Source organism: Notothenia rossii (assembly GCF_949606895.1).
Source record: "Notothenia rossii genome assembly, chromosome: 10".
In the NCBI taxonomy this organism is placed as follows: domain Eukaryota; kingdom Metazoa; phylum Chordata; class Actinopteri; order Perciformes; family Nototheniidae; genus Notothenia; species Notothenia rossii.
In genome coordinates this window covers 12,636,291-12,655,163 of record NC_136908.1, presented here as the reverse complement: position 1 = coordinate 12,655,163, position 18,873 = coordinate 12,636,291, and the positions used below count along the sequence as shown (strand labels likewise).

Sequence of the window (18,873 nt, the reverse complement as noted above, 5' to 3'; positions counted from 1 at the left end):
GACACCAACGTTTATTTAAAAGAAAATCCTCTGCAAGATGCTGGCACATATATGTAAAATAAGTCATTCCTCCAGTTTAAAATATTCATATTTGATTAATATGCATGTTTTAAATGTGTATACCATTTATGCCATCTCACAGTGTCTGTGATCCACTGCAACATTACCATACTCTGATACGTGTCATTTGTTCCCCTCTTGGCTATTATTTCTCACAGGTAGTGCATAGACATTTTAAGTATCTGTATCTGAGTGGTTTGTGTAATGAAGAGGGTCTGAATGGATGCAGGAATGAGGGACTGTTACCCTCCCTGGATTTTTGAAATAGCCCCTCTCTGACCCAGTCCAGACCGATCACATACCAAACATATCTGGCTGCATGCGTACAATGTGGAGGGGACTGGCATTGGCACGAGGATGATTATGTAATGATGACTTCATCTTGGTTAAATAGTTTTAGAGGAGAGCATAGGAGTGAGAGATTCAGCTGATATTTGGGGGCACGATGAGTTTTCCATTCATCTACTCCCCACTACCGAGACTTGGAAAGTTTTTCTGTGAAGACTCATCATAATGAGTTTTTCCATTACTCCTCTCTCTGTGGTAGGTCATGGTCTGCAATTAATTCAAAGATGAAACGCAAAACCATTATGGAAAGAGAGGACATGAAGGGAATGTCTCAGATATCCAATCTTGCTTTAGGCTTTTCCTATACACAAGAACTTTCTTGATATGCAGCTTAATCTGTGACCCTTTTCCAAAGAAAATCCCACTTTAGGTTATACAGTAGTCGCTGCAAGTAGAGCAAGAGGTATGCTGGATACCTAAAGTTAAGATGTCTCTGTAAATATCCTGTCCAATAGATTCTGTTTGGGTTCATGATGCTGTTGTCAATTTGTCATTTTGAAATATGTGAGTGAAGAGTGTCTTGTATGTCCTGGTGAACTCCATGGATCTTGATTTTTGCGAGAGTGTGTGTGCATCTGTGTTTATCACATGTATATGTCAGTTTGTGTACATTCCCAAGCCTTTACTACATATTGTTGAAAAGAAACATTGCTCCGTCTCCCGGTCTTCAGCACTGGACCTCAAGGTTCACTGGCTGGCTGTCAAACAGTCAGCTCGAGTTACTCCAGCTGCACATGCTTCTGTGTGTGTGTGTGTGTTTGTGTGTGTATGTGTGGGTGTGTGTGTGTGTGTGTGTGTGTGTGTGTGTGTGTGTGTGTGTGTGTGTGTGTGTGTGTGTGTGTGTGTGTGTGTGTGTGTGTGTGTGTGTGTGTGTGTGTGTGAGTGAGTGTGCGTGTGTGTGTGTTTGAGTGCGTGCGTGCGTGCGTGTGTGTGTTTGTGTGTGGGTGTTGGATTCACGAGTAACTCCACGTCAGCTACTGCTACAGCGAGCAGACCTTCCTCTCTGGCCTGCTGTTTGTGATAGTACGGCTCCAGCAGTCTCTCTCTGCAATGGAAGTTGTCCAACGTTGTTTCATAGCTGGTCCTCAGTGCCAGGAGAGCCTGATAAGGGAAGAGAAAACAAAGGGGGGTGCCTGCGTGGCTTTTAGAAAACCAGTTGTTTCGCTTCATTAGAACTGTACTCATACAAGGCCAGAAGAGTAAGGATTTCCTGCTTCGTGGCACACAGTTAGCGCTGTTTAACGCCAGAGAGACAAATGAGAGGTTTCTGTATTGTAATGCAGATGGAGAGAATTATTGTGAGGAAGGGGATTTATTTTCCATAAGTGGTTCATGCAGACAAGCTATCAGTAACACTTTCAGCACTTCATCGTTTGTGAGCAGTGTTGCATGAAATCCAGGCTCGCGTTCAGTATCTCTTCTTTTCATAAATGTCTGAAATAATAGAGTTATGTTACATTTAGAAACGCTGCCAGTCTGTTTCCTGGAAAGCAACGAGGCACGCACACCTGCATTTGCCATTCAACAGATTGAGTTATTCGCTGCCGAAAGCACATTTAAGCCCTTTTTTTATTCACTGGTATGTACAGTGGGTTTCAAATGAGGAACTTACATTTCAGAGTAGTGCTTTTTAAAGGGCTGTTAAATGTGTTCCTGTGTCACAGCAACAAATTAAGTAAGAGTGTGGTCAATGCCCTGGTTGACTGAATCACAAGTACAGTCTCACAGTGATCTCTTCCTCTAAAAAGCTTCAATGTGGAATCATAAAGTCTCTACTCTGCTGTCAGCAAATGTACTAACGGGCATCAGCACCAAAACATATCCCTGACCATTGCTCTGAATCTGGTGCTTGGAGATGCTGTTTTTCAAATGTCACGGTATCACTCTGACAAGCTGGTCCCATGTCAAGTTATTATTGGCTTTCTCTGTGGCAATCTGCGGCCAAAGGTGCAATCAATCATGTCAGAGCTTCTCTGTTATTTCTGGCCTCTCTCCAAATGCAGTGAGGCCCCAGAGGCTCTGACAATAGCCCATATGTGTGTTTGTAAGTCAAATTCAGGACTCTTTTAGTTCAAACATATTTTATCACGTTTACATGACACGTTGCAGCTTCCCTACACAGTGGTGACATTATATTGAAAGCAATCCAAATGCATTACAACTGAAAAGATCAGATTGGATGTTCAGCAAGTGATCACAACTTTTAACAACCTTTATGTACACTGGATTTTTGATTACCATGGAACAAGAAGCGTTGTTATTCTTCCTTGAACTTGCTGGTCCGTATTTCTGCTGATAGGTTTGAGTTTATAAAACATTAACTGTATGAATAATTTAAGGAGACAGTAGCTTGCATGAGTGACATATTGACAGAGAGCATGACCAGAGCCGGTAACATAGACATCTGTTTCTGATAAAGGAAATATAGCTATCATGATTTAAATTATGAGTGTCTGTGTGCATACCGTTTGTGTGTGAGAGAAAGGGATAATGTGTCCCTGGCAGCAGAAAAGGACTCTCCTCTTAAATCCAAAATGCTCATGACAAAAACACATGGTGGCAAAACAAGTCCCTGTTGGTTCCTTTTATTTTTATCATTTGAAAGACGCAAGGTTTTTATCTGACACTTACGTCATTCAACATTGACATTAAGACCAGAGGAAGTGGTCTGTACTTGTTTGTTTTAATGCCTGCCGGTCAATTTAGGACACTGTACTGTTATCTCATGTTCCCCCTTTTTTAAATATATAACTTTAATGTCAGTTGAAAAATTAATGTTCCAATAATTGAGAGTCACTAGTCTAGCAGATCTGGTTACATCAATCACATATTAGTTTCTGTCTTCTCTGACTTGTTGCCCATCAATCTTTATTTCCCTCTTTCATGTTCCCTGGCTTCAAGGGGCTTCAGACTTATTCCTGACACTCATTTGTCCACAGCTGTCATCCTGCTTGTCCTCCTCCAGAGATGAATGGGGTTCAACAGGAGCTGAAGGCCATGGAAAGAACATGCACACTGCACAGGTAAGACGCCAAATCCACATGCGCACACGTGGAATAATTTACAGGTATTAAGAGGTTTCAGCCTTGGATTCTTACCACATGCTTTCTCTTTCCAGTAAACATTTAACAAGACTCTTTTATGAGACGCTGAAAAGGATATATGCATTAAGTCACCAAGTGGGCTTATTTAGGTATACCAACCATTTCTAATTAGAAAGCGCCTGCACAGGGCTTGCGGTGATTATTTGTCTGAAGCCACGTGGCAAACATCTTGAAAATCTCCTCATGGAAAGGGAATTTTTCTCCTAGACGAATTCTCCACCTCTTTTGTTTGTTTGAATCGTAGCAGCAGATTGTTTCTTTGATCCAAATATCCACCCTTCAACTTCAACAGTACACGATTAATCATGTCCGACAAATAAAACAGCGGTCACCAGAAACGTTTGCTCATGCAGAAATCACAAAGATATTTGCACAAACATGTAACATGTCAATGAAAGCACACAAAGTACATTGCATACTTGTTTTGTAGCGATTGTCACTATGTTTCCTCTAAAGCCCTTTTATGAGCATGAACACCACCGACTCATTTTGCAGAATCATGTACCAGAAATGGTAAAGGAATGAGAGTAGGGAGATTCCTCGGGTCACATAAGAACACTCCATTCCGCGGCAAATATGTGGACATTTGGGGCTTTTTTTCCTTTGTAGAGTTTGGGTTTTGTTTGTTTTCCTCCAGCTCTCTGGACAGCCTTGGAAATGGTTGTGTGTGTTGGCTGAAGCCCTTGTTTCTTCATTAAAGGAGGTGTTCTCATGGGCTGTAACTGAAGTGAACACTCAGTGTTGACAGTGCTCGGAAGGAGAGGTTATTTCACAACTTTGGTGAAAATTGTCAAACGCCGTCTAGAGTTAATGTTCTGAGGGTAGTTTAACCATCAGTGTGAAACTGTTTTGCACTAGAGGACTGTTTATTTGTTTCTCAGTCAAACTTCGTGTTCATCTCTTTGTCCATTTATGGGCTATAGAGTGAGATAGTTCATGACAAGACTTCAACTTATTTCTATTTCCTGAAGGAAGTGGTCAGATTTTAAATTAGAGTGAAATGTCAAGTTCTCACACCAAATGAACCTTATAGCTCATTTGGTGAGGTTTTCTGACAGGAAACGCTCAAACTAAATATACCATTCCTGAAAATCGAGTTCAAGAGAATAACTAGTGAAAACTAACGTTGATAATAGTCACCCTGAAAACCCTAGAGGATCTTCCCGTACAAAATAAGACTGTTTCATGTGTTGAAAGCAACCGCATGGAGAATGAAAACAGCAGTTTTAATTAACAAGAGGGCCAAGGACAGAATGTGTTTGTGATGGAACAAAGCAAACATTTATCTGGATATTTTGAAGCGTGCATCGAGTGCAGAAGTGATGAAGTCAGAGGTTTGGACAGCTGGGCCTCGGGGTGGAAGGGAGGACGGAGTGAGATTATAAGAGCATAATTAACAGAAAACAGACTCGAGGAAGAGGAATCTCCCTCCATCTCTTAATTTCCTTTACTTATCCCACTCCTTTCTCCTGAGACTAAGAGATGAACAGCCCTCCACTCTCCTTCCTCCTCTTGTTTTTGTTCATGGAAAAAAACCTAAAACTTTATTGTTTGAGTGCTTTCTTTGGTACTTATATCCACTGTAACATCAAACATTGAGAACAAGGGACTCAACGTTGGAATTCCTTTTGTCTCACCATGAAGACCTCTCAGGGTTTTTTCTTCGTAAAACAACATGCGTTCTGTCTGGTTCTGTTAAATTTGAGCTGTAGTTCTTCCGCTCTTCATCCCATCGAGAGCCTTTTTTTCCCCCCCAACATGTAAACCCACAGATATGTGGTGATTGGCGGGGTGACGGAGTATTGTCTTTCTTATCTGCATGGGTATTTACATTAAATGCTCACGTGATTTCAAGGAAGAGTTGTTGTTTTTTGTTGAACGTTCAGGGATGTGAATATGGATGACTAGATCAGTCAAAGGGAGTTTATTTTGAATGTATAAGCAGCCTTTGATGAAAACATTTTTCCCACACGTTTGCCTTCATTCTGATTCAGAAATGAACTCTCAAACTTTGCTTCACCCCAGATCGGTTGCACTTTCTGACTAGAACTGTCAATGAATAGACATTGAACAACAGGAAAATCACCCAGAGCAGTTACAGAGTCCTAGTTACACGTCACCTGGAGGACTGAGTAATGCTGACTGGACAGAAGTCTCTGTATGGTGCAGCAGTAGGCTACCAGATGTGTGTGTGTCTGCATCACTGATTGTTCCACTAAACACACACACACACACACAGACACAGAATCCCAATATGTTACTTGCAGGTATTTTACGAGACCTTAAACCGGGAAACAAGTATTTGATCCTGCTTTTTAACTGAGATGAAAGTGCTCAGCGCGTCTTAACTAGTCACACTCAGTTTACTTTGATTGGCAGAGTTGCCAACTTTCAGGATGTATAAGGAGGATGAGGATATGTCTTAGACAGCATAGGTTTTTTATAAATCTTTGAAATTACACAGCAGCCAAAAACGTTTTAACGGACTAATGTCACACGCTGTTCAAACCAGTTTAAAGCCCTCCATACTGTGTGAATGTATTTGAGTTACTAGATGGTTTGATTTAACAAACGTGTGTGATTAGTGTGGATCCTGACCCCCATGTTGCTTTCTGGACATTTCTTCACTGACTAACCAGATCCGCTCTGCTTCTGCTGACGTTCTCAGACGCATTTATCATTCTCTTCTGACTCAGAGGCACCAGCAAGAAGCAGAGAGCTAAACATAACAACACATGCAAGACCCACAAATCTTTTTTCACATATCTCACAGGTTGCTGTTTTGGGTTAGTGGTTAAAAATGTTCAGGTCAAACTCTTCAAAACATAAGAGGAAGTTGCTAAAGCACGAATACGAAAGGGGGTGAGTGCAGCTTGGTAAAACGTTTTTCTGGCACAAATAAGTCTGTTCAATGTTTGTATTCCTTTATTAAAGATACACTTTTATTTATCATTTAATTAAATAATTAATAGCCTATCATATGTTGACCATGTGCAAATATGGAGACTATCTTACTGTGAAGAAAAGACACAGCTGGACAGAGGAAGTTGAACAAATATGTTGGCAGTCTAGGTAGGGACATTTCAAAAAGCGACTGTCTGAGCTTATTGTTATGTTCATCACTGGATCAAATTTAAATGACTAATGAGTTCCAAATGCATCCCAAGATAATTAGTGACACATGGACAGAATAAAAAAATAGTGACCATCGAATTAGATTCATAGATCTTGCAGCACCACATCCGCCCAAGTACCTGAATCGAATTGAAATGTAATTTATGCAGTAACCTTTACCAATGTGCTTTTGTTTGTTCTTCTTGTGAATCATTTGAGAACCAATCAGGGAAGTTTTATCATTTTCTAAATGGTTATTTCTTCTACTTCCTCCACACAGAATATGTTAGACTTAAGGTTCTATCTTAATCCTTCTACAGTATATTTAGGATGGATCAAATGACTTTGTTTAATGTGAAAGTGTATGCTTGTAGTGACAAACTCAGCAGTTCCCAAGCTTTGATAAACCAATTTAGCGACTAGCTGGTGAGCAGAGTGGAGCATTTAGCAACCAAAGGGCCACAGACCAAAACCGAGATAAAAGGAGAATTAACATCAGACTTATCAAGGGGGACATAAACATAACTCCAAATGATTGTGAATGTTGCTCCATGTCTGCTTGATTAGCAAAAAAGCAACTATTTGCTAGGCCATTTTTAAAATCAACATAATAAGATGAAAATATGTGGTGGCAACAAAAAGAGATATCTATGGGTCCAAAAGATTGCTTTTTAACCATATCACATTTATTAAGAACACTTGGAATAGTTTGAAAGCCACAAATACTCATATACACACACAAATAGGAATAATATAATTCCCAAACAATACCCATAACATTGTTCTTCGCTCTCCTAATGCCGGCTGTTTGTGATCATGACTCGTCCATAATACACAACGCAGTTCAATTGCACCATCGTCCAGTTCAACTCCATAAAGTTCCATCTTATTAGTTGAGTCAAAGTGTAAGCGCTCATGCAATTTGCGTTATTGTTAAAGTACTTCAAGTGCTCACATTAGAAGCTATAGCACACTTCAAGGTTTAGGATGCTGCTGAGAAGGATGCCCTCTACTGCCTTCAACCTGAAGGTATTTCATTCTTTGAACCCCGCTGCTGTCTCTAGAAGTCCTCATAGTCAATGGTTCCGTGGCCGTTCTCAGGGAGAGCATACATGGATTTACTCTTTTTCCTCCTGCTGGCGGCTCTCATCTGTGCAGGGTTTTGATTCCCAGAAAAGGACAGGTAGGCAGCGATGCTGTTCCTGACTCCATAGCTCACCATGTTGTCGCTGCAGCTCTCTGTGCTCACCAGCTGCTTGCTGTAGAGAGGAAATTACAGAAATAATAATGAAAACTAAGAATCTTAATGCTTTTATTTTCTCTTTCAGTGATGTTTATCCACATCTTGATTTCAAGTCATTACTTTATTTGAATCGATCAACCACAGATTTGCTTGAATCTAAATTCAATAACAAGAAGTTGAATAAATAATTTGTCAATTTAAAGACATTTATTTAATTTATTTGAATTGTTTCAGACATTTGTCATGAGAAATGGCTGTAGTTCGAAGATAGTACATTCAATATTTTCAGACAGTGGGTCAGATAAAACAAGCTATTTCATTATTAGCCATTTTGGGACTGATTTTCACAGTTTTCCAACATTTCATTGGTGAAACCATTAATTGGTTATTTGAAAAAGTAATGTGCAGATTATTCAGTCTTACATTTGACCATTGCTATTTAGAAATGCAGTAAAAAACTGTTTTATACTGCATTTACAGTGTCACCTTATAAAAACAGTTATATGGTGACACAAAATAAGCCACCATTGGACAAAGCATCTGCCCGATTAAAGCTGGTAAATATCACCAAGCCTCAGTTGTACCTGTCTATTTTCTTCCAGTCAAAGTTGCGTCTCATCACTACAGGTGGAGCTCCAGGGGCTGCGTCAGGCGGGGGGGTCGTGCTCGACTGACAGGGGGAGGTTAAAGCACAGCAGAGGCCATCTGAAGCGTCTGAAAAGGCATCAATAGGGGAAGTTAAATCTTTCTCACAGGATAACAAACAAACAGAATAAATGATTTGCATTTACTGCTTTCACGCTCAGGCAAACATTCAAACCAAACTCAACAGTCGTCCTTATCTAGCATGCATATTGTATCTCATTTCCTGTTTTGTTACAAAGATATTCTGTAAAAGCAGGATATATATACTGAAAGTCGACCACTGACGAGCAACAGTTTTATATTAAGAACATGTACTATTTTCAGTGCTTAATCGCATTTGATGATGTTTATGTGCGTGTGTTCTTATCATGATGCTTATTTCCTTTTTGTTTGATTTTAGACATACTTGTCTGCGCATAGTTACGTATCTCAGTGTGTGTGCATACACTCACCACAGTAGTGGTTGATCATATCTTCTAGGCACTGGAAAGTGAGGCGAGGGGAGATGTAGTACCAGCTGTTGTCCAGTCTTAAGATACGATAGTGCTTTACACTCCTGTGCTTCACTGAGAGCGAGTACAGACCTGAGGATGTAGAAACACACATTTCAACAAGAAACCAAAAACATCAACAACAATTGATCCACTCTTAATCGATACTAAAAAAGGTTGGGACAATGTAAAAGGAGAAGTGAATGTCAATCCTGTTCCGTAGTACATTTCCTCTCGAAATAGGTATTTTTGTATCATTGGTAAAGAAAAGTTTCAGATACTGTGCCCGCACAGAATTTTTTGGGGAGATTTTGTTTCCTTAAACAAATATCTGTTAGCAAAAAAAAAATAAAACTGCTTATCGCCACAAGTTTAAGTATGATAACCATGATAATAACGCAATATTTTTTTAATCAGTAAGAAAAAAAAAGTGAAAAAGTATCTATTTCTTTGTCTTCGTTAGGTGCCAAATTATTTATTGGCTGTTTTGACTGCGTTTTTTTGGCATTATCTATCTAATGCTCGGCAAGAAAGTGAATAAGTGTATTTCATAAAATGTATTTTCCTTCAGCTTCTTTTTAGAAATGTGCCTCTACATACAGAAAACATTTAGTTGAAGCAAATGGCCGTATACCATCTTGATGCCCCAAACGGATTTTCTGTAAATTCTAACATACATTTTATTAATTTTTTTAATTAAGTCAAAAGTTAACTTTCAATAGCTCCATCCCTAATCCTCAGTTCCTTTTATTTAAAGTCATCAGGTGAAACTTTACTAAAAACCCTTTCACTTCTCCTAACATCTGAAAGAGTACTTGCTTACTTGTAAACAGTCTTAATATTTCCGATGCAGAAACTCTTAAACATTGTACAGAAAGCACTCACCTCTCTCCCTGGCGCTCTCCCTCACCAGGAAGGAGCCCACTCTGTTCCCGGGTAAACTGAGCAGCTCTTCGGCCTTCTGCCTCTCCACCCCCTCAAACAGCCAACTGACCGGACAAAAAAAAGTCATGTGTTAGCGATCACATTAAATACTCATTGCATTTTAGACTTTTATGCTTTTAAACTGAATCAATCCCTTCATTGTATTATATATTAACATTATCATACACAACACAAAAAAACATCAAATCTACACGTACAACACTAATGTGATGAATATTTTGTGTTAATAACATCTCCCACAACTTCCTTCAGATTGTTGTAGTGGAAAAAGATGCATTTGATATTCTTGATGTTATGTTGAAACAGATCAGTGATGCCGATATTGGTGGATGGTTTCAATATGGTTTTACTTACCTATGGTACACTTTTGCGACATGGCTGTTGGGTATGTAGTTCTCCTTTTGTGTTTGGATCGAGCGTACTCTCCACCAGTAAGCCTCCCTGACCATGAAGAAGCAAAGAGGAATCAAACATTGACCTTTAGTGTGAACACTTCTCTATCCTGCATCAAGTAAACAATTCCACCGTATTTCCTCATTTTGATTTGAGATCTTCCGTCTACCAAGTTAACGCCTGGGACAGAAGACACTGAAATGGTTTTAAGTGAAGAAAGCTAATGCATGAACGTACTGGGCTATGAGTCTGAGCTTCTCCCCCATCCTGTAGATCGGCTCGCTGATGTCCGACGACGGGTAGTCCTGAAGCACCACCACCATGTCCTCCTCCGGACCTGCCGAGAACAATAGTTACAGCTTTTTCTACAAACAGAGTACAGCTGACATTTACTAATGGAAATACAAAGACATCATGATTTAGAAAAGTCCAGAGATGTGTGGGACTACACCTTGGAAATTCCTCTTGTTTAAGTCATTGAGTTTAGCTTAAGATCATGACATCTCCGATACAATCAGGTTGTCCATTCGAAGAAAGTGGATAACTCATGTAGCGGCAACTATTTTAAGAATTGTTATATATATTTTTTTAAAGTATATTTTTGTTGAATTAATCAAAAAAGTAGATGTTCTGCTTTTTTCTGTTTGATATCAATTTAAACTGAATTTCTTGGAGGTTTAAATGTTCAAAACGAACATTAAAAAAACTTGTAATTTATGACATTTTTATAGGCCAAAACATGTATTGATTAAACAAAAGAAATGATAGGCAGATTAATTTAAAATGCCCTTAATTGCTACCCTAAACTGGAGTAGGCACAGCGAAAAACGTTTCCACAACAGTTTCTAATACAAATCAAATTATGTTATTTAAAATCATTTTTAAGCGTTCTTACCTTTTAAAGAGCTGTCTGTGTTGATCGTCTCCTTGGCACTCTCACCTCGCATTATATTCCCCATCCTCCAGCCTGGAGTCAAGGCACAAGGACAGAACGACTGTGAACCTACAAACTAATTTTCCACTCATGTGTCTGTATTTCTGTTATTAAACTAAACCTCTCTCTACTGCTGCCACTCCACACAGCTTTTACTTCCTACAAGCTGACCATTGACCTATCTCAAACAACATGCTCAGAATAGGGAAGCTGGGGCTAGATGCTATCAGTCAGAATTTTCCATTGGTAAACCCAGCCCTGTGTACACCAATGAATAGTGATATTGAATTCACATATTGCAAAATCATGTCCGCTTGTTTTAAAATGCAATCCATATTTCATCAATTACACCATGAGGCATTTCAACAGATCCGGCCTGTGACCATACCCTTAGGTTGCATCACAGTCTTGGCCAGTATGGAGAAATAATTTGAAATGTCAACAACCTGCCGAGATGGAAAGCTTTGAACGCGGCTGGCGGTATAAATTGTAGACACCTACCTGTGGGAGTTGTAGCTGGCCTGCTGTGATGGCATCAAGTGTGTTTAAAGAGATAATGACCCATGGTGGCAGCAGCCGAGACCGCTACTAAAGAAGTATCATGTTCACAACAGCTTAAAGCAATGACCTGTCACAGAGTGTGGCGACAGCATCTGACTGCAAACTCACTTCCTGTAATGAAATGAGGAAGAACGCCCGCACAAGTGTTTTCGACACACTCACTCCTGAAAGTGAGGGTGCACATAACACCCATTTATATGTAGTTATTTATGGCAACCGAACGCTTTAATGTATGCTGAACGTGTTAACATATGTACAAACGCTGGTAATGTTACTGATGTTCCAGAAGAGATCAAGCTTATTTTATGAATGCTTTAATACAGTCCAATGAGCTATTAGTGTTTACTGACTAATTATGTTTTTATGTGTAGCATAGAAATATTTTAATATACATTAAAGCTGAAATGATTAATCAAACTAGTAGAGGGGCCGAAAATGTATCAATGTTTGATTCATTTGAGTTTTTTTATCAAGCATTACCTTGTTCCAGCTTCTCCATTTGCAAATAAGGCTCTTCTTTGTTTGATGTTGGTTTCGATTGAGTATCTTTAGTTTTGGACAGTCAGTCACCTTTGGCTTGGCATAAATACTCTCTTTGGGGGGCTTTGTCCAACAGAAATGAGATTCATCTTGTAGCAAAATGTGTTAATTATAACACATTATATCTCGTTAATTAAATCCTTACAAAAAAGTGTAAAATATTATTTTAATTGTATTTAAGATGTTCTATGCACTTTCTTGTCTGGCTCAAGGCAGACAATGTTTACTGGGCGATAAAGACTTCCTACTGGGACCTACCACCTACTGTTTTCCCTTGTCTCCAGGCTTTGTGCTAAGCTAACTGTTTTCTATCTGTAGTTTTGCATTCATGGTACAACGTGAGAGCATTATTCCTATCTAACTCTCTCAACAAATGCAATCAATAAATAAATAAAAAAAGAAATGTCGGATTAATCCGAAATGAAAATAGTCTATTGTTACTGCAGTACATTAGTTTAGTTAGTAATTCAGAGACCTCTCCGCCCTTAACTCCTGTATTTAGTGGCTGTGCTTAAGCATTCAAAAGTGCATTCCTCTTTCTTAATAGCCCCCAGAAACAAATACAAGATCAAATATAAAACTATTTATTTTGAGTCTTATGACAGACATATGTTTTGCACATACTGGAAATGTATATTTAGTCTTTGGCCCAGAGGAAGTCAGCATTTGCCAGTTTTCATGCTTGGTAGAGCAGCCTGAGATTTTATGTGACATCGTGCATGTAGTTATCTGAATAGAAATGCCATTATATTTATTATAAAGCAGAGAATAAGTAAATGTACTAGTATGCAATAAATGGGCTAATGTGTCTTCATACATATAAACTTAAAAATTATGTTTGAAACAAAAATAGAAGAACATATGCCAACTCTCATGAACCCATCTCGATAGAGGAAACTACAAATGTCTTATCTTTAGCTGTGGTGTTTATCTGAGGTCTGAAAGTATCCCAGAATGCCGCTGGAGAAGCTTCAAATTAGGGAACCCAAAACGATCAGTTTCACATCTTCTGAGACAGTTGTTCACAATTTTATGAAAAATGTTTGTCTGTAAATGTTCATGTTCTGAGTGTCAGGGAATTTATGGTATGCAGATGGTGTTTCATGGCAGGACATTGATCTGACAAACCGCGTCTGACTTCAGAAATGTTCAGGGGTAATTATCTTTGTGGCTATACATGATAAAAAACTGTCTGAAGTTTCATCCAGACTTTTTAACTCCCTGTCTCACTCTACGTTGTTTCATCATAACTCATTCATACCTATTAAGATGTTCATCCTGACACCAAACATTCCCATTGAGTTCTCATCTCAGATCCACAAATATGTTTTATATCATAGTTACCCTTTCGGCTGAAGGCAATAAGCGTTTTAATGTAACACTTATATAAGGATTTATTGAGTATATCTTAAGCCTCAAATTCCTGGCTACATAAGAATATTCCTCTTTCATGCCATACTACTCTCAAGACATTAGCTCATGTGTTTTCCATATTAAAATCTGGATTGGTCACCTTCAAACGATTAGGCCTCTTTCTCCTGCCACCTTTCCTTTCAGAAGGCAGGACAGTAATGCAATAAAAGGGAAAAAAGAGGCAGAGCATGAGATCAGCCTCATTGTTAAAGGATACTTATCTTTGTTAAACGGAGTTAAAAGGGGGTATCGTGTAAACCTATTTCATATGGCCGTCATTCTGGCATTTTGTTGAGTTCTTCCTGCTGTGTGCGTGTGAAGTGTGTGGGTGTGTGGGTGTGGGTGTATTAGGAAGAATAAAGTCAGTTCTAAGAGACAGATAGTGTATTCTATAGAGAAAGTACACAGGATTTGGAAGTTTCTTTTTTCAAGGCTGTACCAAAAAGTCTGAAAGAAAGAAAGAAAGAAAAGAGAGCTGCTGCTGCTGTCGCTTGGTGGGTGGTGTCAGATGCCAGATCTGTTGTGGCTGCATAAGAGGAAGGAAGTCTTCATCGGCTTTAGATGAAAATAAACACATAGTCAACGTGTAGCTTGTGTGGTGACGTTGTAAAAAGCTCAGTGAATAGAGCAACACTTCCTGTGGCCAGTTCATATTCATTTTTAGAAAGCTCAAAAGTAGATTGTATTTACGGTAATTAGGCTTGTTGGTGGAAATGTTACCGGCAGATGTTTCCATCTACTTTGCATTTTTTTTACAATTTTGTGTTACAAGCTTAGACAAGCTTTTTCTGATCTGTTTGGAAATGTTTACTAAAGGGTTTGGTTCAGCCGCATTTCGAAACAATAAAACAAATGACAAGCAAACTGTCCCACTCACCTCCATGGTATGTAGTTGTTTCTTCAAGAAGACACAAAGTGATGTCAACAGCTCATATTCTTATATATGTGTATATATCTATTTTCTAATTTGGTGAATCACTGATATGCGTTTCATTTTTGGACTTTATTTATTAAGGTACGTTTCACAATTGCATGATAAAACATTACGTATTCAGCATATTGGCAAAAGATATAAAAATAAAAGTAAATAGGGTTTCTAACTATTTGAGATAAAATACAAAGCATACCAGGCTTTTACCACACTCTTCACATTTTCCTCCTTGACTACAAGTTTTTATTTTCTGTTTTGCTCTTGAGGTCCTGGCTTGTGTCACGGACAGTGCCAGGGCCATGTGTCTCTGAATGAGTCACCAGCCGACAGAACGCAGGTGAAACCCAACCAGTTCAATGGACTCTTTGTTGCATCAGGATGGAAAACGTATTTCTTAAGGTAACTGATTGAGACTTATTCATCTTAGTTGCCTCAATTGAAAACGTTTGTCTAAAATTGGATTAGGCAGGTGTTTATTTGGCAAATTACATGAATGACATCGTATAGCCCACTGCAAGTTCAAGTAAAGAGAAGAAATGAAAGGAAATGTATCTGCCATACATCATAATTATTACAGGTCTTGCACTAATGTACATTCTCAAAGATATTGAAGTGACTGTTATTTTGTATTGATTGTTGTGCTTTTATGTAGGTATTAATGTGTGCATATGTATAACATGTCTTTGATTGTGTATTTATAGGTGTATACATATTTTCATACATATTTTTATACATGTTTGTTTTTGTATATATTGTGGGAATCTGTATTTCGATCTCTGTCTGTACACACATAGAAAGATTGACAATAAAGTTGACTTTAAATATCAATGAAAACATTATCTTTTTTCTAAATCCATATCCTCTCGTTAAAAACCAAAATAAACTCGGAACAAATGTGTTTATTCATAAAATGCTCATAAAAGCAGTGCAGCAGGTGTTTCCAGATGTCACGCTGGCAGTAAAGCTGATACTTGGCTGTCAGACACTCTCCTTGTATGGATGATTGTGAGAGAGACATGCATGATTGATGTCTCACTGCCCGTTTATAACACGTGTTGTGGGAAGTCAAAGCCATAACTTTGAAGACGGTCGATGATTTGTAAGCGCTTCTTTAGGGCAACAATCTCGTAAAGACAGATGCTCTCTGCCTGTGTTTGGCGTTGGCCACAGTGGCTGCTGTATAGCAGACTGGATGTGTTTGAACATTTCAAGGAGAAGTGACTTCCACGCCCTCTGTCTAAAATTACTAAATTGCTAACTGTGAGGAATTCCCCCTCATCATATTTTTTTTTCTAGAAGTCCAAATCAAGATGTGTTCACATGCCTTTAAGGGTCTTTGGCAGGGAGTGGAAGGAAAGCAGGGGAGGTGAGTGTTTCTATAATCAATCCTTCCACAGTTCCTCTTTCCCTAAAAACAATACACATTCCACATGCTCGGACACCGGCAGTTAGTCTTTATGCGGTTGCTGTGTTCACTCACTTTAATGAGCAGTATCTAAATTCAGAAGCAAGGCTGACCCAACTGAACTCAAAACCTCAGGATTGACAGACTCAGGGGGGGGTGCGTTGCTATATGTGCATGTGTGTGTATCTGCAGATTTTCTAGCCACAAACTTAGAGCCACAATTACATACACATAGAGTCCAAAATCATCCCCCAGTTAGTCTGTAATCATTAATGTGATGTGGTCACTGCATGTGGGTCATTCAGGCATCTGGAGCATCTTATCCTCATAACCATCTGTGCACGAAATCAGCCCTCCCTGCTTATCATTTCCATTAATACATTCCTTTCAACGTTCACAACATTTCCTCAGAAATAATCCTTAAATGATTTTCAACAGCTCTGCTTTTTGCTGATTTTGTGATTTAAACTAACCATAATAACATAGCATTTATCCTAGAGTGCAGTTACGCAGGGCTTTTTGGACGCTAACGTAATTGGATGAGATTGCATTAAGAAATTTGATCCTAAACTTGCAAACAACTGCATCATTATAGCAGAGTTTGTGAGGGAGAGAGAGCACAGAGCAGCAACGTTGTCCTTGGTGCTTAGCCTCATGAAGCAAAAGTTCCTCAGTGAATCAACAACAACAACTTTTAAACCTGAAAACCCAGACGTGAAACATTCATTCCAGACTGCTGCCATAATGAGACCTGACTTAATGGCTTTTTTCCCAGCTGTGTAGAGGAAAATATGACATCATTGACATTACTGTGAACCGCGACCACCATTAAAGGAATCCAGTTCTGTGATGGCTCTTATTGAGTGGTGGTACTTGAAAAGAACTGCGGGTGAACCATCTTGGCATAGAAACTGAAAATGTGATGCCACTTTTCTTTCTCATGTATATGCTGGTCTGACAGACAATCAAACCTATTTGTGTTGCTATTATGGTCCTCCTTTTTGCAGCCATGGCCATTTAATGTATTTTGGTCTGTAATTAACTCAGTATATAGCAGTTTTATTGTTTGTGGCGGAGTCCGCCATTCCTACACTGGATTTAAATTGCCTTTAAACGCATAAGGGTTGTACAGGAAGCAATGCATTCTGTAATCCAGTGTTACAGGGACGTGAGATTAACTTGTCTTTTTAAAAGAGACAAGACCGATACAGTAGAGGCTGAGATATCATGATATCATAAAGTATAAATACGCAGCGGGTAGGGCTACTCAATTAATCATATTTTAATCGCAATTACGATTATGGCTTGCAAAGATTACGAAAACAACGTAATCGAAATAAAACGATTATCTTTTTATTATTATTATTACTTTTTTTTTTTTTTTTTTCAAATACATTTTTATTTAATTGGTTTTTCAGTTGAATTATACTTAAAGTTCAGGCTAATCAACTGTTAAAAACATACCGTTCACATTTTTTTCTCCAATAAATGGATGTTTTCAAAGTAAATGGATAATTGTTTTTAATAATCGTGATATCAATTGTTGACCAAAATAATCGAGATTATGATTTTTGCCATAATCGAGCAGCCCTAACAGCGGGTCCTTCATTTCACATAATGCCAATCATTTTCATATTTGTGTAAGACCCTCGCTCCCTGGGTTATTTTCTCATAAGAGAGCTCCCTTCAGTTATTCAGGAGACATTTTACAAGGGTTTTCCCTTGCATATTTGTACTCCACATGACGAGCAAACTGACTTTGGTTGTGTGAAATCTGTGGAAAGCCCCTTAAATTCTCAAAGTCAGTAAGGTTTCCTGAGGTTATTCCAGGTTGGATTTGGCCTCATGCAGACATTAGTGAAGGAGGTGCAGCTCTTCACTAATTGTGTCATTAAACTAACAAGTGCAAATCCCCAAAGGTGTGCTCTGCAAAGAGAGAAAGTGTTCCTAATGTCAGGGCATCCTTCAGGCTCTGTTATCAGTGACTTCATGCAGGCCACCTGTGTATTGTGGCAGCCCCGCCCTCCACCTCCACCTCTGCATGCACGCTCACACGCACACATCCAGGATAATGCCAGCCTTCACATCCAGGGCAGGGTAACTATCGGTTACTGTGCCAGCCAGCCCTGCCGAGCCCATAATGAGCGTCTGCACCAGCGAACGCACTCGTTCACTGCAGCGATCCAGATGGGAGTTTGGCGTGTATTGCTGCGTCATCTTCTATTACCCAGTCATTATACACCAGCAAGCTATTTTCATGATGCTTGTTTTCACTGTGCACCTGTGAAAGTACATCCACCCCCACCCCGTTCAAACATACAGGCACACCGCTGTTTTTAAGACATTTAAATCCCTAAAAAAGCCCCAGAGTCAAATCTAATAAAGACCTTTGGTTTTTGGTGTAAGCATGTGTATGCTCACTGGAAACATGCAGTGTGTTACACCTTACAATGTAATAATAGCTGATTTCACTGACAGTTGGTTATATTTTCAGTTAATTAACTTCAGTTAAAATGATTTTTTTATTAAAGGAAATGCAATAAATGTAAAAATGGGACAAAAGCACACTGAACAATTTCACTAGCTGGGCCCCCACCAGCTTTGTAAGTACCTTTTCAGTAAAAGTAAATCCAAGCAACTGTTACATAACAAAGAAAACTCTCTTAACGTATTTTCCACTGGCTGGTGTTTGAAATCTTTCAGCTCTTGCTATCCCTCCAGGCAGATCATTTGTTTTATTACTTTC

The 18,873-nt window shown here is 39.0% G+C and overlaps 1 protein-coding gene across 2 annotated transcripts; it reads right to left on the bottom strand.

The window, feature by feature from the left end:
- Window positions 1–7,290: 7,290 nt before the first annotated feature.
- Window positions 7,291–11,936, bottom strand: sla1a (Src like adaptor 1a). 2 transcript variants are annotated; one of them, XM_079656122.1, is made up of 8 exons: window positions 11,779–11,936; window positions 11,239–11,310; window positions 10,581–10,680; window positions 10,305–10,391; window positions 9,891–9,994; window positions 8,967–9,098; window positions 8,454–8,583; window positions 7,291–7,885 (listed from the first exon to the last, which is right to left on the bottom strand). In XM_079656122.1, the coding sequence occupies exons 2-8, from the start codon at window positions 11,300–11,302 to the stop codon at window positions 7,687–7,689; spliced, it is 816 nt and encodes a 271-aa protein (XP_079512248.1). In that variant the 5' UTR covers window positions 11,303–11,310; window positions 11,779–11,936; the 3' UTR covers window positions 7,291–7,686. The 2 variants fall into 2 exon arrangements, with proteins under 2 accessions (XP_079512248.1, XP_079512249.1); XM_079656123.1 differs by lacking the exon at window positions 11,779–11,936 and having other exon boundaries at window positions 11,239–11,533.
- Between the last annotated feature and the right edge of the window lie 6,937 nt (window positions 11,937–18,873).